This window comes from Bos grunniens, chromosome 8 (genome assembly GCF_055505025.1).
Source record: "Bos grunniens cultivar Pamir isolate PY7600 chromosome 8, Bosgru_T2T1.0, whole genome shotgun sequence".
Classification (NCBI taxonomy): domain Eukaryota; kingdom Metazoa; phylum Chordata; class Mammalia; order Artiodactyla; family Bovidae; genus Bos; species Bos grunniens.
The window spans coordinates 103,155,331-103,182,385 of record NC_141172.1 but is presented as its reverse complement, the minus strand read 5'-3'; the positions used below and the strand labels follow the sequence as shown (position 1 = coordinate 103,182,385).

General features: G+C 51.2%; 1 protein-coding gene across 6 annotated transcripts in view; it reads left to right on the top strand.

Annotated features, from left to right (window-relative positions):
• The window catches only part of AKNA (AT-hook transcription factor), a 58,897-nt gene that overhangs the window by 20,426 nt on the left and 11,416 nt on the right, over positions 1 to 27,055 (top strand). For all 6 annotated transcript variants that reach the window (XR_015168748.1, XM_086413859.1, XM_086413860.1 and 3 more), the window contains 13 exons: positions 539 to 1,605; positions 3,491 to 3,565; positions 10,512 to 10,668; positions 11,400 to 11,557; positions 14,093 to 14,152; positions 16,694 to 16,821; positions 17,280 to 17,487; positions 19,201 to 19,355; positions 19,455 to 19,634; positions 20,471 to 20,717; positions 22,131 to 22,237; positions 22,828 to 23,039; positions 24,514 to 24,676. Coding sequence is in view for 5 of the 6 variants with exons in the window: in XM_086413859.1 (XP_086269985.1) it covers positions 539 to 1,605; positions 3,491 to 3,565; positions 10,512 to 10,668; positions 11,400 to 11,557; positions 14,093 to 14,152; positions 16,694 to 16,821; positions 17,280 to 17,487; positions 19,201 to 19,355; positions 19,455 to 19,634; positions 20,471 to 20,717; positions 22,131 to 22,237; positions 22,828 to 23,039; positions 24,514 to 24,676 (2,917 nt within the window). In the remaining variant the exon portion in view is untranslated. The remainder of the gene's footprint in view (positions 1 to 538; positions 1,606 to 3,490; positions 3,566 to 10,511; positions 10,669 to 11,399; positions 11,558 to 14,092; positions 14,153 to 16,693; positions 16,822 to 17,279; positions 17,488 to 19,200; positions 19,356 to 19,454; positions 19,635 to 20,470; positions 20,718 to 22,130; positions 22,238 to 22,827; positions 23,040 to 24,513; positions 24,677 to 27,055) is intronic.

Below are 27,055 nucleotides of genomic sequence, written 5' to 3'. Positions count from 1 at the left end.
TGGAACAGGAGAGCTCACGGGGGTGCAGACAGGGACCTTCAGCCCATGTTAAAGGCTCAGCTCTGTCCTGGGAACAAGAGGAAAATACTGGTGAATTTTCAGGTGGAGGATGCGATGATTAAGTGGCTGCTACAGGGGTCCAGGCAAGAGACTTTAGGGCAGTAGGTGAGTTTGAGAGCACCCTAGGAGGTAACCAGGACCGGAGCAGGTGACAGGTTGGATTGTGGGGTTTAGGGGAAGGGAAATAGCAAAGACACCCTGCAGGTTTCTGCCTTGTGCAGTTGGATGGGGTGATGTTTCCATTTGCTGAGACAGGAAACACTAGGGGGACAACCAGGTTTAAGGATTGAGGCTGGAGGACCTTTGAGACCACCAGAGGAGGTATTAGGTAAGTATTTGGCCGTATGGGGGGATTTACTGGGCTTCTTGCCATCACCCCATATTAGGAAAATGAAAGCCCAGGGGTTGAGATGACCTAGGTAATGGGACTCGGTGAGTCCAGGTCTCGTGTATATGAAGCCATGACGTGTCTTTCCAGAGTCTGAAGAAGAGGATGAGGACAGCCCAGAAAGTTCCAACTTGCCTCTCAGCTGGCTTCCCCAGCAGGATCCTCAATCGGACATGACCAAAGAGGATCCAAGTGAGGCTCTGCAAGGTCCTGAGGTCCAGGAAGCTGGAGAGAGCTCCCCGAGGTTGGGGTATGAGACCTATCTCAGCTCAGGGGGCCATGGGAGCACCAGCCCCACCACTCTGGACTGGGGTCAGCCTGCAGGCTGGGTAGCTTCTAGCAAACAAGCCAGTGGAGACAAACTTCCAGAACATTCTGAGGTCAACCCAACTGTTGACTTCAGCTCACCCAGGTCCTGGAGCAGTGGGACTGTGAGCCTAAATCACCCCAGTGACAACCTGGATTCTACCTGGGAAGGAGAGACTGATGTCCCCCAGCCCACTGCCCTGGCAGAAACTTCACCCCAGAGCCCCAGCCACCACCTCCTCAACCCAAATGACAGAACTGAAGGAAGTGTTGCTCTGGCAACGCCCACGGAATTCCAGGGATCCTCAGCACCACTCGCCCAGAGCCTCCAGTGTCCTGCAGATAGATGGAGGACAGAAAACAGCAGCCTCTCCTGCCCTCAGCCGGGGGACCAGTCCTGGAAGCAGATACGGATATCACCTAAGCCACTCCCTTCCAGATTCACCGGCTCCATCAGCCCTCCCAACCCCTCCCCTAGGCCAGCTCGGCAGGACAGGCCACCCCCCAGGCCGGGAGCCACTCTGGCTGGCCACTCATCTTCTGATGCCCCCAAGTACGGCCGGGGGCGGCTGAACTACCCGCTCCCTGATTTCTCCAAGGTGGGACCCCGGGTGAAGTTCCCCAAAGATGAGAGCTACCGCCCCCCCAAGGCCAGGAGCCACAGTAGGCTGCCCGAGGGCCCTGCCAAGCCACTGATCTTCAAGTCTCCTGCCGAGATTGTGCGAGAGGTGCTGCTGAGCAGTGGAGACGTCTGCCCTGGAAAGAACCCACCTCCTACCCACCCCATCACCAGGGTGCCCCAAGAATTTCAAACACCCGAGCAAGCCACCAAGCTTGTCCATCAGCTCCAGGTAAGCCTGACTCACTTCCACACCAAGGCGCCTGCTAGTGTGGGTTGGAGGCTGGATAGGATTGGCACGGGGTGGGGAGGGGTCTGGGGGATCTGGGGGGCCAACCAGGAGCCCCCTGCTCGTGATGGGAGTGTTGCACCCCCAGCGATGAAGATACTCCCAAGCCTGTTGTTCAAAAAAAAAAAGCAGTGATTGCACTCATGCTGTAAGGATAGGCTGTGTTTGTTTTCAAGTCCTGCTAAGAAAAATTCGAAACATACAAGAGAGAAAATAGCAGTGATGAACCCCCGAAGCCCGATCACACAGCCATATCTACCTTTTTCATCAACGGCCTCACCTCCTCGACCTCTCACCTGCTACTCCTGGGGTATTTTGAAGCAAATTTCAGGCATCAAATCATTTAACCCTCAAATATTTCAGTGTGTATGTCTAACAATAAGGAATCACTCTTGAAGATAATCGTCGGCCTACCTAAAACTTAATGCCAATTCCTTAATATTAACCAATATCCAGTCAGTATTCAGATCTTCCCCTTTGTCTCATAAATGGCTTATTTCAGTTTGTGTGAATCAGGATCCAAACACGGCTCAGATAGGTATTGGTTGTTGTGCCTTCAAGTCTCTCACCATCACCTTCTGCCTTTTTGCTTTTTTTTTTGATGTGGACCATTTTAAAAGTCTTTATTGGGTTTTTTTTTGGCCAAGAGGTATGTGGGATCTTAACTTCCTAGCCAGCGATCAACTCCAAATCCCCTGCATTTGAAGACAAAAAGTCTTAACCACTGGGATGCCAGGGAAGTCCCTTCTTTGCATTTTCTGCCAAATCTCTTTCTTCAGTGTAATTTATCTGTTAAAGGAACCAGTTCTGTCCTGCAGAGTCTCCCACATTCTGGGGTTTTATGATACACCCTCTGATATCTTTTCATATGTCTCCTTGTCCTCTCTTTGTCCTGTGTTTTGCCCAGTTAGAACTAGAGGTGTTTCCAGGTTGTAGTCGTTTGCTTATTTCCCCCCGATCGTAGTTCCATGTGGGTAGGGATTTTTGGCAAGAGTCCATCATAGGTGGTGCCTTCAGGAAGCGTAAACTGCCTGTTGGTCTCATTTGTGATATTGACTATTGATGGCCATTACCTTGATCCAGGCTTTCACTGAGGGCGACAGAGTGGTAGTACCCTGCTTTTTTTTTTTTTTGCTGGAAATCTTCTATAAAATAAAACTTTCCTTCATCAACTATTTGGTTACCAAGGGCTCATTCACATGGGAAAGACAGGAGAAATGCTGGATTCTGTCCTTCTAAGGACCAGTTTTCAGAACAATGCATGGGTTCCCTGGCCTTCTTCAAAGGTGACCAGTGACATTTGTTTTTGCTTTTCCTCTGTAAGGACTTGTTTTAAGAAGCACTTCCGTTTTGTTTCTGGCAGGTTGTAACTCTGAGTAAATGCAACTGTGATTTTCAAGTCTTCTATTTTCCTACCAGTGGACCCTTAGATGGTTCATTCAATCAGCCATTCAGAGATATTGACTAAGCACATATTACTTAACTCCTGGGAGTAGAGCCATGGGGAAGACACACGCAGGCAGAGTTCAGATAGATAGGCAAGTAGCTGAGGTTCTCTGTGACCGGTTATGCATCGCAGTGAGCTGGCCCTGAGGCCATCGCCGCTGTCGGGGCTATAGGCAGGTGGGTGCCTGAGTGGTCCTGTGGCCTCAGACCCTCCAGAATTTGGCCATGGGGTCTGCACTGCGGGGGTCTGCTGCACTGCCACTACCGAGCCCTTTCCCTCCGAGGCACCCAGAGGCCCCCTTTGGGGAGTGGGTTCCCGGGGTGGGGGGAAATCTCACAGTCAGAGGCCTGGTGTGTGACCTCGTTGCCCCCCTTTCCGCAGGAGGACTATCACAAGCTCCTCACCAAATATGCCGAGGCCGAGAACACCATCGACCAGCTGCGCCTCGGGGCCAAGGTACTGGGCCGGGTAGGGTGGAGGGGTGGAGGGGTGGAGGGGTGGAGGGGTGGAGGGGTGACGCTTTTCCCTAGCCACTGCCTCCTGCCTCCAGAGACCCTGGGGCTAGGGGACGCAGTCCTTCCTTGTTCTACCGTAGGGTCACTCTGTGACCCTGGGGCGGCAACCTGCCCTCTCCAGGCTGTTGATGAGCTCTGAGTCCTCGAATCCTAGAATCTGGGGTGCCCAGGAATTTCACCAGAAGCTCTTCTTCTAGATAAACTCTGGAGTAAGACCACCTGGGCGCAACTCTTGTCTCCATTACTGACTAGGTCTGTGACCCTAAGGAAGTTACCTGGACTCTCTGAGCCCCAAGGGAGTAGTGCAGAATTTCTGCTCAACCCTGGGGCTAACACTCCCCTTTGCCTTTCTCCTCCCCTGTCTCCTCACCCACAGCCTCTCCACCCGTTCTGAATGTCTAGTGCAGGAGAGGGGAGTGTGGAGGCGGAAGTCGGTCCCCCCACATCCTGCCCAGTCCTCACCCGGTCTATGGGAGGCTGTGAACACTGCACTTGGGACCTTCCCCTTTTCTGGGGTGAGGCAGGAAGTGGGACTTGTCGCAGTCCCTCCTGGCTTCCTGCTTCCGCCTACGGGCCTCTTGCCTCATCAAGCAGCAGTGGAGGAGGGGTGGGAGCTGGGGTGCAGAGATGCAGACCCTCCCTCTCACTTGCCTCCTCTCTCAGGGCCCCCACCCAGGCTGCCCCCATCCTGCTCCGAGACCCTCTCCCTGCCAGGGAGCTGCTTTCCACCATCTAGCAACTCCTTTTCCACGATGTGTTGCCAAGGCCGCCACGTTGAGAAAGTGGAGGGGCCCTGTTCTAGGAGCAAGACTTCCCCACGTCCCCACATCCTCCTGACACAGGCAGATCCTTTCTGTCCTGGCCTCCTTGGGCACAGCTGTAAAAGGGGGTTAAACACACTTGCTCCTCGGAAGGAAACCTGTGACCAACCTAGACAGCACATTCAATAGCAGAGGCATCATTCTGCCCACAAAAGTCCGTATAATCAAAGCTATGGTTTTTCCAGTAGTCATGTGTGGATCTGAGAGTTGGACTATAAAGAAAGCGGAGTGCTGAAGAATTGATACTTTTGAACTGTGGTGTTGGAGAAGACACTTGAGAGTCCCTTGGACTGCTCGGAGATCAAACCGGTCAATCCTAAAGGAAATCAACCCTGAATATTCATTGGAAGGACTGATGCTGAAGCTGAAGTTCCCAATATTTTGGCCACCTGAGGCAAAGAGCCAATTCATTAGAAAAGACCCTGATGCTGAGAAAGATTGAAGGCAAAAGGAAAAGGGGGCAACAGAGGATGAAATGGTTAGATAGCATCACAGACTCAATGGACATGAATTTGAGCAAACTCTGGAAGATAGAGGGCAGGGGAGCCTGGAGTGCTACAGTCCATGGGGTTGCAAAGAGTTGGACACAACTTAGGGACTGAACAACAGCAGGCCTCCTGGGAGCCATTGGGCTGCCCCCTCCCAACCCCCATGTCTTCAGGCTTCTTTCAGCTCTCTGAGTCAGATTCAGGGGCAGAAAGAGAGCTGGAGGACTGTTGAGGGGGCTTGATAAGACATCCCTTCTGGGGAAACCACATTGTCATAGGCTCCTAGAAGGTCCAAGGAGAAATGGTCTGGTCATCAGGTCCCCTGTCTCACAGATTGGAGAATCAGGACCCCAAAAGGGGCAGAGGTTGCCAAAGGTCAAGGTCAAGAACAGAGGCTGAGAATATCTTCTCCCTCCCTCCTTTCCTACCTTCCTTCTTTACTCTTGAAAGGGAATGAGTCTGGGTTTTGGAAGTACTTATCTAAGAATCAGAGAATATTAACAGTATTAAAATGAAGGTGTTCATTGGGTGCCCTTGTGTGCCAGGCACAGAGTAGGCATGAGCAGGGGGACTCAGTGGGATCACAGCCATGTGCGTCTCCTGGACATTTCCCCCGACCCAGTGGGGACTCACCATGTGGGGACGCCAGCCTGGCTGGTATCCCAGACCCCAGTGTGTGAAGAGGTAAGGTAGAAGAGGCCAGGAATGGTGCAGCGTTAGCTCATCTGCTTTTGCTTTCTAGAAAAAGTGATTCTTTGGCCTGAGAATTCTCCTCAAGAGAAAGGTGGGTACAGGTCAGCTCGACTGTCCTGGAAGCAAAACAATCCTCTCCCCGCCCTGGGAAACAGTACAGGCAGGACTCACGTCCCAGCGTGCTGAGAAGGACGTGGAGCCTGAGTGGGGAGGGGCCTCACTGGGTCTGCAGAGCTTGGGGAGCTGAGTTTCCAGCCGGGCCTCTCCCTGTGTCCAGAGCTCTGTCCAGGCTCAGGAAACCCCAGGATGGCTTCCTGCTCAGAGACCTCGCCAGGGAGGCCAGCTCACAGAGGCAAAAGTGTTACTGCTCCTGCAGGCTGAGCTGCTGAGAGTCCCTTGGACTGCAAGGAGATCCAACCAGTCCATCCTAAAGAAAATCAGTCCTGAATATTCATTGGAAGAACTGATGCTGAAGCTGAAACTCCAATACTTTGACCACCTGATGCAAAGAACTGACTCATTTGAAAAGACCCTCATGCTGGGAAAGACTGAAGGCAGGAGGAGAAGGGGACAGCAGAGGAAAAGATGGTTGAATGGCATCACCAACTCAACGGACTTGAGTTTGAGTAAACTCCAGAAGCTGGCAATGGACAGAGAGGCCTGGTGTGCTGCAGTCCACGGGGTCGCAAAGAATCAAACACGACTGAGCGACTGAACTGAACTGAACTGAACTGAGGTTGAGCTGGCTGGAGTGACCTTCCCAGCAGCCAGCTGAGCCACTCACTCTGCTCAGAGCCCCCAGGGGAAGGCCTGGACCCCAGGCCAGGGATGTGACCCTGGAGACCCAAGCCAGGCACAGCAGTAGAGGAGCAGCGACAGGTGGGGACCAGGGGAAGGAGACTGGCATTTGCTGAGCAGTAAAAGCTGCCAGGCCCCAGGCTAAGCATACTGCCAGGGTCAACTCATTTGATCCTCTTCACAAGAGGAAACTGAGGTTCGGCCAGTTGAAGCGATTTGTGCAAACTTTCCACAGCTGGTAAGAGATTAAAAGTGGGGGATTAAACTCTGCCTGATTCCAGAGCGGGCACTGTTTCTCGCTGTGCCTGGGTGAGCTCCGCTCAGGCCCTGGCAAGGTATGTGGCAGAGGCATAGGGACAAGGTAGAATGAGGATATTACAGTGTAATAACAATAGCAATAAGTGATGCTACGGACTACTGTCCTAAGTCATCTACCACTGGGGAAACTGAGGCACAGAGGTTAAGGGATTCACCCAAGATCACTCGCCAAGCAGGTGCCAAACCTGGGGTTTGAGCCCAGTGTTCTGGCTGCAAAGCCCACTCCGAGTCGACTGTCTTTTTAGGCTTACGAGTTTATTTATGTATTTATTTTTTTAGGTTTAACAGAGCCAAACTTGATGATCCTGGTTTCTGCCGCTGAGGTGGCTGACCAGGGAGTCCCAGGGCCTGGCCTGGGGGCACCACTGGATCTGGTCTCGGGTGGAAGCAGGGAGGGAGATAGGGCTGATCAGGAGTCAGTGCCCGGGGACCAGCTTAGGGTCAGAATTTATAGGGGTGCCCTGGCTCAGCCAGTGAAGAATCCACCTGCAATGCGGGAGACCTGGGTTCTATCCCTGGGTTGGGAAGATCCCCTGGAGAAGGAAAAGGCTACCCACTCCAGTATTCTGGCCTGGAGGATTCCATGGACTGTATAGTCCATGGGGTCGCAAAGAGTCAGACAAGACTGAGCAAGTTTCACTTCACTTCACTTCATGCATTCACTACCCTGGGGCCATCTCTCTCCAGCTGCTGTCCCCATCTCAGCTGTAGGAGGGTCTGGAGGGGTTGAGACCGGAAGTTACCCCAGAGAGAATCAGGGGGCATGACACAAAACCGTCTTTCCTGAAGTGTGTGTTCTGCAAGCCACCTGGTGGGGGTGGGGGTGGGGATGCAAGGATGGGGGAGGGGCTGGGGGAGGGGGACAGGGGAAGTAGGGAGAAGGGCTAGGGAGGTTTGTGTGTTCTGAGGGGTTGAGGAAACATTTCCTATTCTCTCCACTCCCCGCCCCTTTCATAAAGTCCATTAGCATTTTAAAGGCTGTGTGAAACCCAGCTGTGCTGAGAATAGTTGGTTATTTAACCCGCTGCTTCCCACCTTGCTGGTCCACCCTTCTCTGCTTAACACCCTTGAGGGAGCCAGTCCAGCCTCAGGGAGCACCATGGGATGCCCTGGTTTAAATGCGGGGTGGCCCTGGGTTAGGTCCTGCCCGTGTCATGCGACAGGTTGGGAGGGACAGGCCTGAAGCCTCTCAGTGATTGCCCACACTCACCCCCAGCTCCCTGCTTTCCTGGGCCTCCACACAGGCTGTTGGTCCCTCTGCGGAAACAGAGGTGCTGAGAACTGCTTGTTCCTGTTGCTCCCCCAGGTTGGGGTCTTTGGAGGGGAGCCAGGCCTGAGGATAGGGGATGGGCAGGGTAGGGCAAGGGGGAACATGCAGGAGGGCCAGGCCTTCCCCAGATTTGGGTCACCTTGGGAGGAGAGGGGTGCTGGGGGGCACATCCCCCCAGGCAGGCCTGAGCAGATGGCCAAGGGGATTATTAAAATCCAGCTTTGTTCTCATCAGAGGCTGGGCCTGAAAGAGGGGGGAGGCAGCAGGGGCCAAGCCATGGCTGGGCCATTGTCCCTCACTTCGCAGGAGATTGCTCTGCCATGGCCAGGACGTGAAGAGCAGCTTAAGCAGGCAGAGGCTGCCTGTCCTGTCTATAGGCCTGGGAGCCCACCCTGAACTGTCCACTCCTGACCTTGGGGGAGCAGAGGGTAGTAAGATAAGCTGCCTGATGCCGAGGACTGGGGGCACTGAGGCACCACGGGAGAGTAGCTTTTTTAGGGACCTGCCTCCATGAGGGCCAGATAAATAACAATGGCAATGATGATGGTGGGAGCGATGGTGGTGGAAGTAGTTACACCGCCGATGATGACAAACACGAGGTGATGGCTGCTGTTCATCGAGCACTCTGGGCACAGACAGGTTAGTCCAATCAGCTGTTGGAGGACTCGAAGCCAGAAGTAGAGCTTCGACGTGAACCCAGGCATACAGAGCTCATACACTCAGCGGGGGATCAGCGGACTTCCTGTTTAGAGGGCCAGATAGTGATTATTTTCAGCTCTGTGGGCCGTACATTTTCTGTGGTAACGATTAATTTCTGCCATTATCGCATGAAAGCAACCACAGACAATACATAAAGCAAGCAAGCGTGGCTGTGTTCACTAAAACCATGTTCGTTAAAACAAACCATAGTTTGCCAGGCTCTGCTTTAAACCACTGTATGGCACTCGGGTCTTCAGCCTCAGATGGTCTTCCCTGACTCTCTACCTCTCTCCCACATGCTGGACTGTTACCATATGAAATCCATCCTCAAATGATGGAGAGCTGCCACAACTGAGAAACAATCCCTTCACTTGTTGGTTTATGCATTCATTGAAACAGCTATTAATTGCCTTTATTATCAATGTAATGGTAATTCTTTGAAATGTTTTTATTAAGAAAAATAATAATGATCATATTATTGTAAAATGATTATACTTTACATCTGTTCAGTTCAGTTCAGACGCTCAGTCGTGTCCAACTCTTTGCGACCCCATGAATCGCAGCACACCAGGCCTCCCTGTCCATCACAAACTCCCCAAGTTCACTCAGACTCAAGTCCACGAGTCAGTGAAGCCATCCAGCCATCTCATCCTCTGGCATCCCCTTCTCCTCCTGCCCTCAATCCCTCCCAGCATCAGAGTCTTTTCCAATGAGTCAACTCTTCACATGAGGTGGCCAAAGTACTGGAGTTTCAGCTTCAGCATCATTCCCTCCAAAGAAATCACAGGGCTGATCTTCTTCAGAATGGACTGGTTGGATCTCCTTGCAGTCCAAGGGACTCTCAAGAGTCTTCTCCAACACCACAGTTCAAAAGCATCAATTCTTCGGCGCTCAGCTTCCTTCACAGTTCAACTCTCACATCCATACATGACCACAGGAAAAACAATAGCCTTGACTAGACGGACCTTTGTTGACAAAGTAATGTCTCTGCTTTTGAATATGCTATCTAGCTTGGTCATAACTTTCCTTCCAAGGAGTAAGCGTCTTTTAATTTCATGGCTGCAGTCACCATCTGCAGTGATTTTGGAGCCCCCAAAAATAAAGTCTGACACTGTTTCCACTGTTTCCCCATCTATTTTCCAGGAAGTGATGGGATGGGACCAGATGCCATGATCTTCGTTTTCTGAACGTTGAGCTTTAAGCCGACTTTTTCACTCTCCTCTTTCACCTTCATCAAGAGGCTTTTTAGTTCCTCTTCACTTTCTGCCATAAGGGTGGTGTCATCTGCATATCTGAGGTTATTGATATTTCTCCCAGTAATCTTGATTCCAGGTTGTGCTTCTTCCAGCCCAGCGTTTCTCATGATGTACTCTGCATATAACTTAAATAAGCATAAATCATAACAAAAATTAATAAGATTATTAATATGGAAAACCATAGACTCTGGAGTCAAAGCAGGGTTATAATCTCAGCCCAAGGATTTTTCAGTTGGAGATTTTGAGTAAGTAACTCAGCCTCTCTGAGTCTCAGTTCCCCCTTCTGTAAAATAGGCCTGTGGTCCCTCCCTCTTAGGACTGCCATAAAGAGAGAAGGAAAGGATGCATAAGCCCTTGGCCCAGTATTTGGCCCCCACCCAAAGGGTGTAGTTATTATCCATTTTTAATTTATTTATATTTATTTATTTACATCTATTATCCATCTTTATTGAGCACCTGAGTGATGGCATGAATGAAGGGGATGCCTTATGCGTGGTTTGGGCCACCTCTGACTGGGCTCTGCCATGCCTCCCCTCCCTGACAGGTGAACCTGTACTCAGACCCGCCCCAGCCCAGCCACAGCATCCACACGGGGACGATGCCCCAGGGGACCAAGGTCTTGTCCTTCACCATCCCGCAGCCCCACTCTGTGAAGTGGTATGTGGGCCCCACCGAGGGCCCGCAGGCCTCTGAGGCTTCAGGTGAGTCTGGGAGACAAGATGTGTCTGGAGGCTTCTCTGTGGTGACTGCTCTGGGGACACTTGGTCCACCCCAGGGTGGCCCTAGCTTCAGGCTGGGGAAGAGAAGGAGCGAGGTGAGGCCCCTCTCTGGGCCCTGTGACTTGAAGAGGTCAGATGGAGATGTGGAAATGTCTGCTTTGAGCCAGAGCTGCATGGGTGAAGCCCTAGCTCTCTCTACTTAGCAGCTGGATGGTCTTGGACAATTTGTATGACAAAGTGCATCATCACAGTAGAGCCCATATCTGGCTAGACCCTGCACCAAGCCTTGCCATGCACAGCCTCAGTTAATCACATCAGCCCGGTGAGGTCCCCACTGGTGTTACCACACTGACAGTCAAGGCAGCCAAGGCTTGGCGAGGTGATGGCATGAAGAAGGTCACACCGCTACAGAGGAGGGTCGGGATTTGAACCTCCATCGTTCTGAGCTGAAGCCCACACTATTGACTGGGAACCCAGTGGTCTGGTTTGGCCTCTAGCTGTGTGGTCCAGGGCAAATTTGCACCTTGTCCTTGCCTATAAATGGGGACAACACTGCCCAGGTCACTTCCTGGGGCTGGCAGAAAGGTGGGGAGATGGTGAGAAGGCTGAGCTGTTACTGGAGGATGGAGGTGGTGGTTTTGAAGTTGAGCACTAGTCTCTCAGCCCAGGAAGGACTGTTCTTGGCCCCAACATGTAGTGACTGCGTATTCCAGGGTCGCCATCAGCTGGAGGAGACCCGAGCCCCTCCTCACCTTCCAGCATGCCCACCCCAGGGTGGCTTCAGGAGGACGCAGGGGGCATTGCCCAGGACCAGCCCTCAGTGGAGCAGGCCCAGGAGCTGGCTTCTCAGGCCAGCCGGTTCCTGACCAAGGTGAGTGAAACCCCAGCTTTGCCCACGGGAGACAGACTTCCTTTGGAGAAAGCAGACCTTCTACCCACTTGGGGGAGGGGCTGTCTGTGTGCCCGGCTCACTCATCACTCCCCTGCAGCAGTTAACTTGGGACTTTCCTGCTGGTTTTAGAGGCCACAGAGCTCCAGCCTCCTCCTTGTCCCCCAGCGCTAGGTTTAACTCCCTTTTTGGCACTGTGTCTCATCAAACTCTGTCTAACTGTGCTTGCAAGTATCTCCCAGTTCACTCCTGGGGGAGACTTTCAGCTTTTTCAGGATTCTGGAAGGGTTATGGAACCTTTACTTTCCGTTTTCCTCTTTGGATCACCCCACTTCTCTAGTTCTTTTCATTATGGAATCCATTCTCAGTTACTTCTCAAGAGGCCTTTTCATTTTCATCGCAATAACTATGAGTTTGTTATTGTTTGTAACTATACGCTTGGCCTTTTTCCAAAAGTACTTTAAAGCGGCTTAGAAAATACCCGCATTATAACCACATTCTGAAAACAGAAGCGAGGAAACTGGGGTAAAGGGGAAGTATGCGTAAGAAAAAAAATAAAATGAACTTAGGGAGAAGTGAACAAACAAAGACCCTGAACACTTCATCAGATTCACGTTTGGCTTTGAACTTCTTAGTAGTCAATGCAAAAAGGGAAACGCAATAGTTTCGTCACCATGTCCAAAAAACAAATTCTTTCAAAGAAACGCTACCATTTTCCTTTCTTCCTTTCTTGGTAAAAACTTTACTGAAGTATAATTCACATAACATGCAGTTCAGTCATTGAAAGTTCATGCTTCATGGCTTTCAGTCCTTCATAGTTGTGTTGCCATCAACACGATCGATTTTAGAACATCTTCATCATGCACTAAGGAACTCCATATCCATTAGGCAGTCACTTCCCATTCCCCTTCTCCCCAGCCCCAGTCAGCTGCTCATCTACTTTCTGTCTCTTTGAATGCATGCTAAGTCGCTTCAGTTGTGTCTGACTCTTTTCTAGCTTGCCAGGCTCTTCTCTCCAAGGGATTCTCCAGGCAAGAACACTGGAGTGGGTTGCCATGCCCTCCTCCAGGGGATCGCCTCCTCTCAGGGGTCGAACCCTTGTCTCCAGCATCTCCTGCATTGGCAGACAGGTTCTTTACCAGGAGCACCACCTGGGCTTCCCTTCTGTCTCTTTGAGTTTACCTGTTGTGGACATTTCGTATAAATGGATTTGCGTACCGTTTGTCCTTTTGTGTCTGGCTTCTTTCACCTAGCACAGTCTTTTCCACACTCACCCATGTTGTAGCAACATGAACTTAATTCCTCTTCATCCCCGCCGTTCTGGGCCCTGTAACTGGAGAGACATTTCTCCTTGTCCTGTGGACTGTAAAGCATCTCAATACTTTTTTTACATTTGATTACACGTCAAAATAGTATTTTAGGTTTATAAAATATCTTATTAAAATTAATTCACCTATGTCTTTTCACATTTTTAGTATGGTTACTGGAACATTTTAAATTACATATGTAGCTTGCATTATGTTTCAGTTTTATATGTTATATAAGTTCTATAATGTAATTATATTAGGAAAAGTTGTATATTTTGGCACTGATCTAGAGCTTTCTTAGAAATCTACAAATAGTCTTTGCCTTTTTTCCTCTAATTAAATTTTTTTTTGGTAACTGTAATAGATACTCATGGTAAAGATCATCACACAGGGCAAAGAATATACTCAGTGAAATTTTCTTTCCCACTCTTGCCCTTCTGCTTTGTACCAAATCTTTAATGAACACACATGTGTTTATAGAAATGGTCACATAAGTATATACACTATGTTGTACCTGGATTTTTTTTAATGTCCCAAATTTGTATATTTCTGAGTAGGCAATAAATTCACTTTGTTCAAAGTTCAGAGAATACATATAGTAGAAAACCTTCCTCCTCTCCCTGTCCTCCCACACCATCCGGTTCTCCTCCCCAGAAGCAGTTAATATTTTAGTTTCTTTCATCCTTCTAGAGATAGTTTATAATATATAAGCAATAGTATTTGCATTTTCCCTTTTTTATTCTCTCTACATTTTATAGCAGATGGCAGCATACATACACACTGGCCTGTACCTTGATTTGATGCTGAAAAGTAGTTCGTGGAGGCATTTATACACAGGAACACACACACACGTGCCTCCCTCCTCGGGATGGCTGCATACTATTTCACGGATAGGCGTCCAGATTGCTTCCTGTCGCCTCACCCCCACCAGGATGCAGCTAATATCCTGCCTCATAGGTTTCATGCACATGAATGAAATAAAATCAAATCCTGGAAGCTCCGCTTAGATTTTCCCCAAGGCTGCCATGGCCAGAGCCAGTGCTGGAGCCTGTTTCTGGCACCTGCCTCTCTGTGCTTGTCAGAAAACCCACATCCCAAGGCGGGACCCAGCTCCCTATGCCAAAGTGTGACTGTGGCTAAGTGTGGGAGTTGGCAGAGCTCACCTGAGCCTGGATTAATGGAGTGTGTTTCTTTCCCCTCCAATGCCCAGGTGGAGTCCTTTATAGAGCTGATACACGCAGGACAGCTGACACCCCAGGACCAACTCAAGGTACTGTCCTCTTCAGAAGCTGCCCGCTGAGCTGCTAGACGACTGCTCTGTGTCCCATAGCACAGTCTCCAAAGCCTTGTTTGCTGCAAGATGGACCGGGGAATCCCAGACACCGTGTCTTCCTTTTGAACAGACAGCCCCGCTTAGCTTTCCATGATAATGATCGCTAGAGCACTTATTATGCAGCGGTGGTGGTGTACCAGGCTCTGTGGCAAGCCCTTGATGTACATTAATTCATTTTATCATCATAAAAACCTGGCGAGGCAGTTACAGTCATCGCCCCCCATAAATGGAATGAACTGAAACCCAGAGAGGTGACTTGAAGACCACACAGCCAGTAGGGTACAGCCCAAATGGAGTTCTGTCTGATTCCCAAGTCCAGGGCCGTAACCACCGCCCTGCCCAGCTCCCCACTGATTATCCTACCTGTCAACAACCAGGAAAAGGCATTTCCTTTTTAAATTTTCTTTATTATAAAAGCGATTGCTAAAGCTTGAAAACTGAGGATGGGGAGGCAAAGAGATCCCCTAATCTAACCATTATTGGCTTATTTCCTTCTGGACTCCAGTATTTCTAGGTAACTATGGTCACTCATGGAGAAGGCGATGGCACCCCACTCCAGTACTCTTGCCTGGAAAATCCCATGGACAGAGGAGCCTGGTGGGCTGGAGTCCATGGGTCGCTGAGTCGGACACGACTGAGCGACTTCACTTTCACTTTTCACTTTCCTGCATTGGAGAAGGAGATGGCAACCCACTCCAGTGTTCTTGCCTGGAGAATCCCAGGGACGGGGGAACCTCGTGGGCTGCCATCTATGGGGTCGCACAGAGTCGGACACAACTGAAGAGACTTAGCGGCAGCAGCAGCAGCATGGTCACTCATAAAATTTAGATTTCTGCTGCATCAGACAGGGTCCCAGGAAGGAGCAGTTGGAGCTCTCAGAGCTGCAGGTGTAGGGATCAGTGAAGGAGCTGTTAGCAGGGGTGTGGGCGGCAGCCTCAGGGGGGCCGGCAAGGGACAGAGAAGCCCAGGGACTCACACCTGCCTGAAGCTGCTCTCTCCCAGGTCTCTCCCCTCCCACCCTCTGACCTCTAATAGATGCCTCCCCTAGAAAGACCCCAGGGGAAGGTACAGCTGGGAGCTCAGCTCAGGCTCAAGGCATAGAGCAGGGTGAGGAGAGGAGCCGAGGGGGAGGACTGGGAGGGGCAAACGCAACATCCTTGGTTTGACCGTTTTCACTGTTATTATGTAGCAGTTGCTGTGCTGTTATACGGCTTCCCAGGTGACACTGGTGGTAAAGAACCCACCTGCCCTTGCAGGAGACGCAAGAGACGCGGGCCCATCCCTGGGTGGACGCGATCCCCTGGAGGAGGGCGTAGCAGCCCACTCCAGTATTCCTGCCTGGGCAGTCCCACGGACAGAGGGGACTGGCCTGTTACAGTGCACAGGGTTGCAAAGAGCTGGACACGGCTGGAGTGACTCAACAGGCATGCATGCTGCACACATGCTCCAGTTACAAGATATGTCACATGGATAGCATTATCCCATTGAGTAGGCAGTCAAGGACCTTGAAAATCAAAATTATTCTTTTTCTTCCCCCCTCTTCTAATTCCTCCATATCCAGGGAAGTTGGGAGCTGTTGGAAGATCAAGCTAGACTGGGGATGAGTCTCTAGGTTGTCCTTGGCCGACCTCTGTCGTCAGCATAGAATGAGTGAGATGAGGATAAGAAGTCAGGGATAATGGTCCCACCTCCCATGGTTCTAGCCAAGAGTTAACTAGCATCACATTTACTATGGGGGCCTTGTGCAATGGTTGGGACTATGAGCTCTGGAGCTCGAGGGCCTGGGTTCAAATCCTAATTCTACAACTTGCTCACTCACTGTGTAACCGTCACCAACTTTAGTAACCTCTCTGTACCTCAGTTTCCTCCTATTTAGATGAAGATGATAAATTACCCCTCTTGTTAGGGTTATGCTGAAGATTAGATGAATAACGCAGCGTCCTTTAGACAAAGCCTCAGTGCTTCGTAAATGTCAATTATTGTTATCAATAGTATGACGGTGATGATAATACATCTGTTGGGTGTATTATCCAACAGGATGTATTGGATTCAGGAGAAGAGTGACTAATATTCCAAAACCCACAGTTTTGAGAATCAAGTATGAGAAACTAAGGCCTCTCAAGAAGTAGGTCTTTATGGCGATACAGCAATAGTATATTTGACACTGTGACCATCATGGAACATCAGGGTTCTTGTGGGTCTACCCAGGGAAGACTGGCACCCTCTGGGGCTCATGCCAAGGCTCTAAGCCGTGCCTCTGTCCTACCAGTCTAAGGGCAGGGAGATCAACCAGGGCAAACAGGTTCCAGAGGCTACCAACCCCAGCCTTCCAGACACTCGGGAGCCCAGAGGTCTCTGCAGTCCAGGGTGAGTCCCGTAGCCATCCCACGCACCCGCGAGCAGCTCATGCACTGTGTCCACAAGGACGGAGCCCACAGGGCCTAGGCACTCGAGTCTTAATGGCCTGTCGGGTTTCAGGTCTTCCAGCAGCTAAAGGCTGCCCACGCGGCCCTGGAGGAGGACTACCTGAAGGCCTGCAGGGAGTGGCACCTGTCCCAGCAGCTTGCCGGCTCCAAGGGGACACCCAGGAGATTTGATCCTGACAGGTACCTGCTGGGGAGGGAGGCCTGCGAGGACAGATGGGCCAGGCCCCAGGTCCCCGCCCAGAGGGGCACGCTTCATCCTTATAATTCACACACTTGGGGAGCGGCGAGAAATCCCATCCCAATTAGCAGCACGTCCAGATGGGGGATACTCAAAGGCTGAGTTCTGTGTACTTTTAGACTCCCTGCCATGAGAAGTGCCCTTGGAGATAAGAGTGGAATCCCCTCACTAGAGAATGGGGAAACTGAGGCCAGAGGGGAAAGGGATTTACTCAAGGTCCTATACCCAGTTGGTGGCAGAAAGGAACTTGGGCTGAGCCTCCTTATTCCCAGTAGAGTCTGCTTTCATCTTGTTTATTTATAATCTAAATGATGATGTCAGATGGGCCCTCCATGGGCATTTCTGGGGTCTCTACTCTAAAGCACAGCCTTCGAGACCCGCTGATGTTTCCTTGTTCCAGGGAGGTGGAGGCAGAGATATTCCAGCTGGGAATTCGCCTGGATGAGCTGAAGGACCTCATGGACCACAACGAGCAGGAGCCTGGGCAAGTTGGGTCAGACTTGGCTCTGGACAGCCCCCCAGCCACGCCCTCCCCCCACCAGCCAACAGACCTGCCCTCTCCCTTGGAACAAACCCGCACATCGGCCATCCAGACCCTCAGCCCTGAGGTACCTCTTTACTCAACCGTATTAGACTGTTCCTTCATTCACTGGTTTCTCCATTAGTTAGCTTCATGACGTTTGAGAAGTTTGTACCATATGCCGACACTCAAGACACATGGTGGGAATTCAGTAGAAAACAAGCAAAATAACCGGTGGCCTGTGCCCTCATGGGCTCCTCTGGTGGCGCAGATGGAAACGAGTCTGCCTGCAATTCAGGAGACCCGGGTTCAATCCCTGGGTTGGGAGGATCCCCTGGAGGAAGGAACGGCTACCCACCCCAGTACTCTTGCCTGGAGAATTCCACGGACAGAGGAGCCTGGCAGGCTACAGTCCATGGGATAGCGAAGAGTCAGACACAAAGAGTCGGACTGAGCAACTAACACTTTCACCCTCATGGAATATTCTGTAGAGTTAAACTTGGTACTTGAATTTTGATCGGTGCTCTGAAGGAGAATTATGGAGTTCTACACCAAGTAGATAACAAGCTAACATATCTGAGTTCATTAAGGAGTCAGAAAAACTTTCCTTGAGGAAGTCATGTTTAAATGAAATCTGAAAAGGAGTAGGAATTACTAGGTGCAGAAGAGGAAAAAAAAATCTGGCAGAAAAAACAGCCTATGCAAAGGCCCTGTGGTTAGAGAATAGACAGTGAGGCGTCCATTGTCTAAGGGGTCCACATCTAAGAGATGTGGCTGGAGAGGCAGGTAGGGGCCCCAGGAATTAGGTATGTGGTCACATCAGGGGGATGGTTTTAAACTGCTGCTTTTTCAGCAGGGGATGATATAAGAGGATTTGCAGGTTGGGCTTCCCTGGTGGCTCAAATGGTAAAGAATCTGCCTGCAATGCAGCAGACTGTCTGCACGGTGGGAGATACAAGTTTGATCCCTGGGTCAGCAAGATCATCTGGAGAAGGGAATGGCTACCCACTCCAGTATTCTTGCCTGGAGAACCCCATGCACAGAGGAGCATGGCAGGCTACAGTCCATGGGATCACAAAGAGTTGGGCATGACTGAGAGACTAACACTTTCACCTTCAGAGCTGGGGAGGTGGTGGGGCAGATGCAGAGACATGCATGGACTTGAGAGAGGTTTAGAAGGTGCATTGGACTGGAGCTGGAGTGATGGTGAGAGGAAAGGAGCGAATGATGACCTCCAGGCTTCTAGCTTGTAGACGCAGGTGGATCTGGAGACTATTCACAGAGATGGCTACACGAGATAAGAACCATACATGGAAGGGGCTGTGTAGAATTATCTCTAGCCCACGTCACAGCCCTATGGGAGATGGCCATCTCTGGTGCATTTTCTTGAGGGACTCCCCTGCTCCCACAGTGAAGGTGTTTTGAGTGGCTGCGTGTTCACACTGGAATGAAAATCTGGGTTCAAATCCTGGCACCACCCCTTGCTGCTGTATGGCTTTAGGCAAATCATTTGAGCCTCAAGTACCTGTCTGTAAAATGGGCTGTAATAGCCTGTATACTGGTGGGATTGTTGTCAAGTGGTATCTGTACAGTGCCTGGCACATAGCACATTCATGGCAGCTGGTTTTGGAGATCAGTGACCCAGTTCTTACTTTTACACACAGGAAAAGAGTAATAGGCCAGTGAATCTAACCTCTTTCTTGCTCTTCAGCACCCAGCGTGAGCCTGGCATAAGGTAGGTCCTTAAAGAGTGGTCTTAGGTATCTGCTGAATCTCTGCCCCTCCTCCTTTCTGGCCCCAGCCCGACGCCACCAGCACTGGCCCCCACCTACTGCCCATGAACTCGGATCTGAGCGCTCCCAGCAACGAGGCAGAGGACGGGCCGCTGGGCCTCCCGGCCCCGCTCAGGCACAAGGAGCTGCGGGTGGAGCAGGATTTCCACGGCCTCCTGGAGCGGTGAGTGCCCACCAGGCCCGAGGCCAGGGCGTCTGGCCCTGTGGTGGGATCTTGCTGGCCTTGTGGGTTGAAGTCATGTTTCTCTGTGTTTTTCTGCAGGTACCTCAGTGTGAAGTCCCTTCCAGAAGCCCTGAGGATGGAGGAGGAGGAGGCGGAGGGCCAGGGCCGCACCCTGGGTTTTGACAGGCCAGATCCAGCTCCAGGAAAAGCAGTGGCCCCAAGGCTCCCCACCAGGCAGCCCCCGGCGCAGGCTGAGAGAAGTCATGGGGTTCCCCTCGAGTAGGTCACTGAGCTTTCCCCGCTGGTCCCACACCAGCTCAGAAACCACAGGGGTAGTAACTGTCCTAGGAGCTAGACAGCCCTTTACAGTTTAGAAACGGCTTTCCCGACCTGTAGCTCAGTGTCTCTACAAACCATGAAATATACACCATTGATAGCACTTGAAATGATTTCGGGAGGCGTGGGATGAGATCTCTCGTAGGAGAGATGCAGCATTAAATGGCATCACTCTTATTCTCAGTCTCAGAGATTCCATGTACAACAAGGAGAAAGTCTCAGGGCTATAAAGTCTTCAGGGCCTCTCTTGATCTTCCTTTAAAAAGAGAGAAAGAGAAAGAAAGCCAGCAGGCCTCAGGCCAAGAGCCTTTACTAGGCAACAGGATTTATCTAGACTATGATAATGCTGTTTTCATGTTCCTTGTACTTATTTGCAAAGTTTGCTTCTGTCTGTAACACAAAATACTGGTCTTCTGTTTACGATAGTGACATGGTCTTTTTGAGTAGATGGAAGTTGATGGAAATGGCTGGAATAGGAAAGAGGGAAGGCAAATTCCAGAAGCCTGGGCAAGGGTACTCTGGCACCTCTATTTCCGCACGGTTTCTGCCCTGGCGTATGGGGCGGGTTTGTCAGCACCCTCATTTTACAGTTGAGATAAGTGTGCTTCAGAGAGGGCGGTGCCTTGCCCAGGGTCACACAGCAAGAGGGCGGCAGCATAGGGTGACGATGGAGGGGTGCCTGACTCCAGAGCTCGTGTCCTGCATTGCATGGCTCCCAGGACAGAGCTGCCCAGCCCATGCCAGGGCTCAGGGGCACCATGCCTCTCCTTCCCTGCCAGGGAGACCATGGAGCAGATGGCGCCTGTGAAGCCAGCAGATGTCTGTGCATCCGTGACCAGAGACGGGCACCTGCAGGGTCTGGGCAAAGCCGAGGAGGTCCCTCCCGGCCACAGCAGGCCCCCCCATCCTCGGGGCCCCAAGTCCGCAACGTCCCACCAGAGCAGTCTGGCCAGCCTCGAGGGAAGTGGCATCTCTGAGCGCCTCCCACCAAAGTCTCTGCACCAGGCCGGCGGGCCCCCGCTGGAGGTACGCGTGGGTGCGGGGCCTCTGCCTCCATCTCCCCCAGCCTCCTGCCTCCAGGCCTTTGCTCAGAGTGCCTGCTTCTCCCGCCTCTACCGTGGCTCCCTGCACCTCCACCCCTCTACCTGGACCTCCTCTTTGTCCTCTGAGACCTGTAGCTCAGTGCCTGTATCTTTCTGAGGCTGCTTAGCACAGCTGAAGGTGGGGGTGGTATCTTTGACTCCAAGTAGTTTGTGCCATGAGAATGGCACTTTTTAAACTATGATAGGAATTACAAATCACTGTGGAAATATGATTTATGGGATGGATCCTCCCCTAAAAAACCACATATGGGGATTTCCCAGGGGTTAAGACTTCGCCCTCCAATGCAGGGGGCACAAGTTCAATCCCTGCTAGGGGAGCTAAGATCCTACATGCCGTGTAGTAAAAAAAAATAAATAAAAAATAAAAGAGAAGCAATATTGTAACAAATTCAATAAAGACCATATAGTCCACATCCAAAAAAATAAACACATACATTTGCATGTGTACACACACACACACACACACACCCCCCTATAGTCCTAATGAGCCCATGGTAAGGAATATGCTCTCGGCCATGAACTCATTGAGGGCAGACACCCGTGTCTCTCTGTTGGTGATCTTTGCCCCTTGCGTTAGACATGGCGTGTTGGAGGTGCGCGTGGTTGATCAGTTTGGTTTTCCCAATTCATGCTGCTGCTGCTAAGTTGCTTCAGTCGTGTCCCGACTCTGTGCGACCCCATAGACGACAGCCCACCAGGCTCCCCTGTCCCTGGGATTCTCCAGGCAAGAACACTGGAGTGGGTTGCCATTTCCTTCTCCAATGCATGAAAGTGAAAAGTGAAAGTGAAGTTGCTCAGTTGTGTCTGACTCTTAGCAACCCCATGGACTGCAGCCTACCAGGCTCCTCCGTCCATGGGATTTTCCAAGCAAGAGTACTGGAGTGGGGTGCCATTGCCTCCTCCAATCCCAATTTATGGCACCTGGGCATTTCTGCAATCAGGTAGAACACGGCATTCCAGGCCCACCCTGGAAGACGTGTGGATTCGAGAATCCCATTCTCGCAGTGGGACTGCTTTCTCCTCCTCCCCTTTCTATTTCTCAGCTCAGGAACTCTGTGACAGTCTCCCTCCCAAGGGCCCTGGCTCTCACCCCTCAGGGACATGGGGCATGCTCAGGGTCCTCTCGGGGCGTGGAGTCCCTGCTGTTGGCCCGGGGCTTATGCCAGGCCCTGAGTACCTCAGGACCCCGCACGCCCAGGGCCTGGCTATTGGGAGCTGGGCCAGCCTCCCTGTCTGTGAGCCTCTGGAATGTGAGGCCCAGGCCAGCACTGGGGAAGGGTTTCCCAGTGTTCCCCGGGCACATTCCTCAGATTTAAAGGGACACTGTCTCTTTCAGGAGCCCTGGATGGCATCCCCCGAGACAGACAGTGGCTTCGTGGGCTCAGAAACCAGTAGAGTATCGCCCCTCACTCAGACCCCAGAGCACCGGCTCTCCCAGATCAGGTAATGGGGACCCCATCAGTGTTACCCACTTGGGGTAGGCTGAGAATCAAAGTGCCTGTGAGCTCAGAACAGGGTCTGGGCATTCTCAGAGCCCCACACTTCATTCCCACCAAGGATGGGTTATTGCCTTCATGTTATGGATAGAGGGAAAGTGACTTGCCCAGGGTCACTCTGCCACGTATTGACAGACTGGGAATTTGTTGAACAAATGGGTGATGAAACGGTGAATGAATAAGATGTGCCGGGAGGGTGTCGTGACAGAGCTGCCAGGTTGAGTGACAGCCTCCAAAGCCAGAGGAAGGTCCCTGGGACTACCCAGGGCTGCGTGGGAAGGGAAGATTACAAACTTCATTGCTGTTTATATTATCTAAAAACTAAGTTGAGCTTTATGACTTTGTGTACATGAGTAGGCAAGTGTACAGCTCTGCAGTTTATAAAGAAAGTGTGTGTGTAATGGAGATGCATCCTCAGAAATGCCATCCTGCCAGGGCTGCCGAGTCCCAAAGGATAGGATGGTCTAGCATGTGGAGGGGCTCAGAGGTTGTGGCCTCATTCTGTGTGACCTCAACGTGTCTCTCTCTCCCCCCCAGCACACCGGGGACGTTAGTCCGGTCCTTCACTCTGCCTGTACCCCAAGATGCAGCCTCCCACCGCCAGACCAAGGGTCTTCCAGTCCCCAGAAGAACCTCTGAGCCCAGCGGACCCAGAGGCCGAGCCCAGAGGCCCCCATCTGGCCAGGACAGTCCTCTCCAGCAGAGGGCGCCCAGCTTCTGCCTGGAGCGGGCACTGGCGTCTGAGATGGGTGAGTGAATGTATCTGGGTTGGCCAGAACCTGGGGGTGGCTGGATCGCACAGGGTAAGAAAGAGCAATAAGAAAATCTGCATTACCCTTTAGGATGCAAAATATCATACAGGTTCTTTATAGGAAAATTTGAAAAGGGAACAAAAAACAATAATTAGCTAAAAACCATCATTGATGACATTTTAGTCTAGAACCTTTGAGCTGTTTTCTATGCCATTGTGTGTTTATTTGCAAATACTTAAAATGGAAGTGGGATATTATACATGAATGTTTTATAATTTTTTTTCACAAAATACTGTGTTATAAACACTTTCTGTGTCTATAAAATCTGTGATTTCTTTGTTTACTTTAAAAACATGCATGTGACCTTTTTATTGAAATAAAACAAGTATACAGGAAGGAACAGAAACTGATGAATTTTCCCAAGGTGACAGAAAAACTCCGCATGATCAGAACCCCAGCCCCCTCCAAGCCCCTCCTAGACACTCCCACCCTTCTCAAGGGTAACCACTGTTCTCAGATTAGCTTTGCCTCTTTTTGAGGTTCCCATTTAATTTTGAAAAATTAAACTTTAGTTAAAAGTTTAAAGTTTAATTAAGTCACATGCAGTTGTAAGAAATAATACCCAGAGAGCCTACGTGCCCTTCCCCTAGTTTTTCCCAACAATATCTTGCAAAACCATAGAGCAATGTCATAACCAGATTCTAACATGGACTCGGTCAAGACACAGAACATTTCCACCATCCCAGGGTCCCTCCTGTTGTCCGTTTATAAACACATCTAACCCCGCCTTAACTCCTGGTAACCACCAATCTATTCTCCATCTCTGTAATTTTGTCATTTCAGAATGTCATAGAAATGGAATCGTATAATCTTTCAGGATTGGCTTACTTTTCACTCAGCATACTTTTCTGGAGATTCACATAGATTATTCCATAAATCAACAGTCTATTCTTTTTTATATTGTTGAGTAGTCTTCCCAGGGCGCATTGTTTTTAATGCACATGCTGGACGAGTGATTTGTAACTCTGGTCACCCACCCCCGTTGAGAGCCTTAAGTTTTGAATGCTCCGAGAAACATGCAAGCAGGCAAAGCTGTGACTAATTTCAGAGGGAGGTGGAGGCTCCGGGGCTGGTCCTAGGGCAACCTGGTGATGTGCAGAGTCTGAGGGTCTATGTGGAGGAGAAGGGAGCTCTTTGCAGGAGGACAGCCTTGGAGACTGGGATCTGATGCAAAAATGGTGGATGGTAGGGGCAATCTAGTCACAAGGGCCTCCGCAGCTTTGCACCCCAAGCTCCCAGCAAAAACCACATCTTCTTCTTGTTTTGAGGGTCACTGGCCTCCACAGGAGCTTCATCTGTTACCTCAGCCGGGCCCCATCTCTTCACACCCAACATGCTTCCACCCACACAAGTTCACACTTCAAGGGTCCTCTCGGTGTAAACTCACTTTGGTCTCCTTCCGCCTCTCTAGCGGTCCCTGGCTCAGAGTTTAAGGGGCGGAAGCGGATTCCTGAACCAATCCTCCCCAGCGCGACAATCAGCCCACCTCCCACCCCTGCCCCTGTGGCTGCCACTCCACCCCGTGGACCCGCAGAGATCACCTCCACCTTCTTTCTCACCAGGACGGGGCGCGAGTAAGTTGGATGCTTGGGCGCTGAGGATTCAAGTGCATCAGAGAGACAGGAGGGTGATGCCCGAGGGAGGCAGGGGCTCCCTGGGGTCTCCATCCAGTGGTGGCTGTGCTGGGACCCAAGCATCCTGCCTCCCAGTTGATCCTGTGGGTCCTCCTTGGTGTAGACACTGAGGACACTTCTCTAGCCAGTAGGAAATGATCTAGAATTCCACCTTGCTGGTGCTAGAACCCCTCTCCCTGCCTCCCAGCATTTCCCTTCCAAAATGGGGCTACACTTCCCCGGAGTGTGTTTTCTGCAGTTTACGGGTTTATTATATGAACCAAAAAGAGAATGTTTTTTCAATTTTTTCTTTTTAATCTAAGTGCAGTTTTTCTACTAAGAAAGATTTTTCCTTGCTTCGCTAAACAGTAAAGGGAAAGGGGGTTGGTTAGTCCTCTTCCTGCTCTCCTGAGTGGCGTTTGGCCAGGAGTCAGTCACAGGCCTTTGTCGGGTTGGGGTGTTGGTTCCCAGGCCTGAGCTTTAGCAAGTGCACTCCTGCAACCCTCTGTGACATCAGCAGAGGAACGAGAGGCTTGTTGTTGTTCAGTCACTAAGTCGTGTCCGAATCTTTGCGACCCTAAGGACTGCAGCCCGCCAGGCTTCCCTGTCCTCCACTGTCTCCCAGAGTTTGCTCAAACTCACGTCCATTGAGTCAGTGAGAGGCTTATTTACCTACAGCATGCCAGCCCCTGGGAATACAATAGTGGACAAGACAGTCCTTGACCTCGTAAAGCTCACCGTCCTGTAAGATGGACCAAGAAACAAGGTTGCACCCCCAGTGTGATAAGCACAGTGATAGCACAGGCCCGAGGGACCGTGGGAGCACAGAGAAGGGGCATCTGGCCCAGTCAGAGGCTTCAGGGAGGGCTTCCTGGAGGAAGTGGTGTCTCAACTGAGACCAGAAGGCAGAGAGCTGAAAGAGTATCCCATGTGCAAAGGCCGAGGCACCTAAGTTTGTTATAGCCAGATCCTCAAGTATAAGGTGGGCCGTTAAACAATAAAAGCAGAGAGGAAGACGGGGAGACCTGGGGGAGAGCTTAGAGAACCTCTGACACAGCTGGTGAGAAGTTCGGATGATGTCTTTGCTCAGAGGAGGTGCTCACTGAATATTTATGAATGTGGAAAGTCTCATCTAAGGATAATGAGGGAGGCTTTCAGTAAGGAAGCTGCAGGGTTGGATTTACACTGTAGCAAGAATTCTCTGGCCACCATGATTGTGGGTGTGGAGGCCAGGGATGGCTGAGAAGGCTAACACACCCCAGAGAGAGGAGTTGGGGCCATCAGCGAGAGCAGGGAGTGCATTTGAAAAGGGGTAATTAGGCATTGGGCCAACAGGATTTGGGAGTTAGTTAACCTTCAGGGTGCTCGGGGGAAAAGAAAGGTTTAGAACGACTCAGATTTCTGGCTTGTCAACCAGTTGGATACCGATGCAGAGATGGGGAACTTAGGAGGGGGAGTGAAATTGCAGGGAAAGATGACTTTTAGGTGCCAGCTGGCACTCAGTCACTGAAAGATTAGGTCAGGAAGGCCAAGATTGTGATGGAAACAAGCCGGAGAGGACAAGTGACACCCAAGGGCACGGTCCAAATTCCAGGCCCTCGCTCAGCGGCCTCTGACCTGGACAGGGAGCCAGAGCCGCCCTGGTCTTGCACCGTTGCAGGGCCGTGGTCCTGCCTTTCAGGGGTTAATGGGTGGCTAGAGTTCTTACTCTCCTGCAGCCGCCACCCTCATGGTTTGCCTTGGAAACCCCAACAAGCGTTTCCCTGGGAATTGCCAAGGGAACCAGCTGCCTTGGACGCCCAGAGCGCCAGGGCAAAGGCAGAGAGAGGTCTCCACTCCCTCTGGGCACACCCATCTGAGAGCTGATGTCTGCTGCAGGTGGCGCCAGGAGCCACCCCACCACGAGTCCAGGGACCACCAGGCAAGAAATAACCCTGAGGGGAGCCCTCACCCCGGAAGCTGGTCCAAACAGTAGACAGAGAACCTGTATCAGCGTGGAGGAATGCCATGCCGAACCCGGACTCTAAAGCCCCGGGTGTAGGGGGTTGTGTGCCAGGGTGTCTGGGTGGGATTGGCTGCCTCAATGCCAGTGATGCCCTCAGAACAAGACCCTAGAGATTCAGGGACCAATCAAGGAGAAACACAAATAAGATTTACTCCTGAGATACTAGGGGCTCATGAGGTTCCTTACCAATCACAGATTGGGCTGTGTTTGGGGGCTTCCCTGAGATGGCAGTCTGCTCACATCCAGTTGGTGATGGGTAGCACCACATGTCTCCTTGTCCCCTCTCCACACACACATCTTTCCTCTGCTCCCTCTTGGAGTCTGGAGGCCAGATC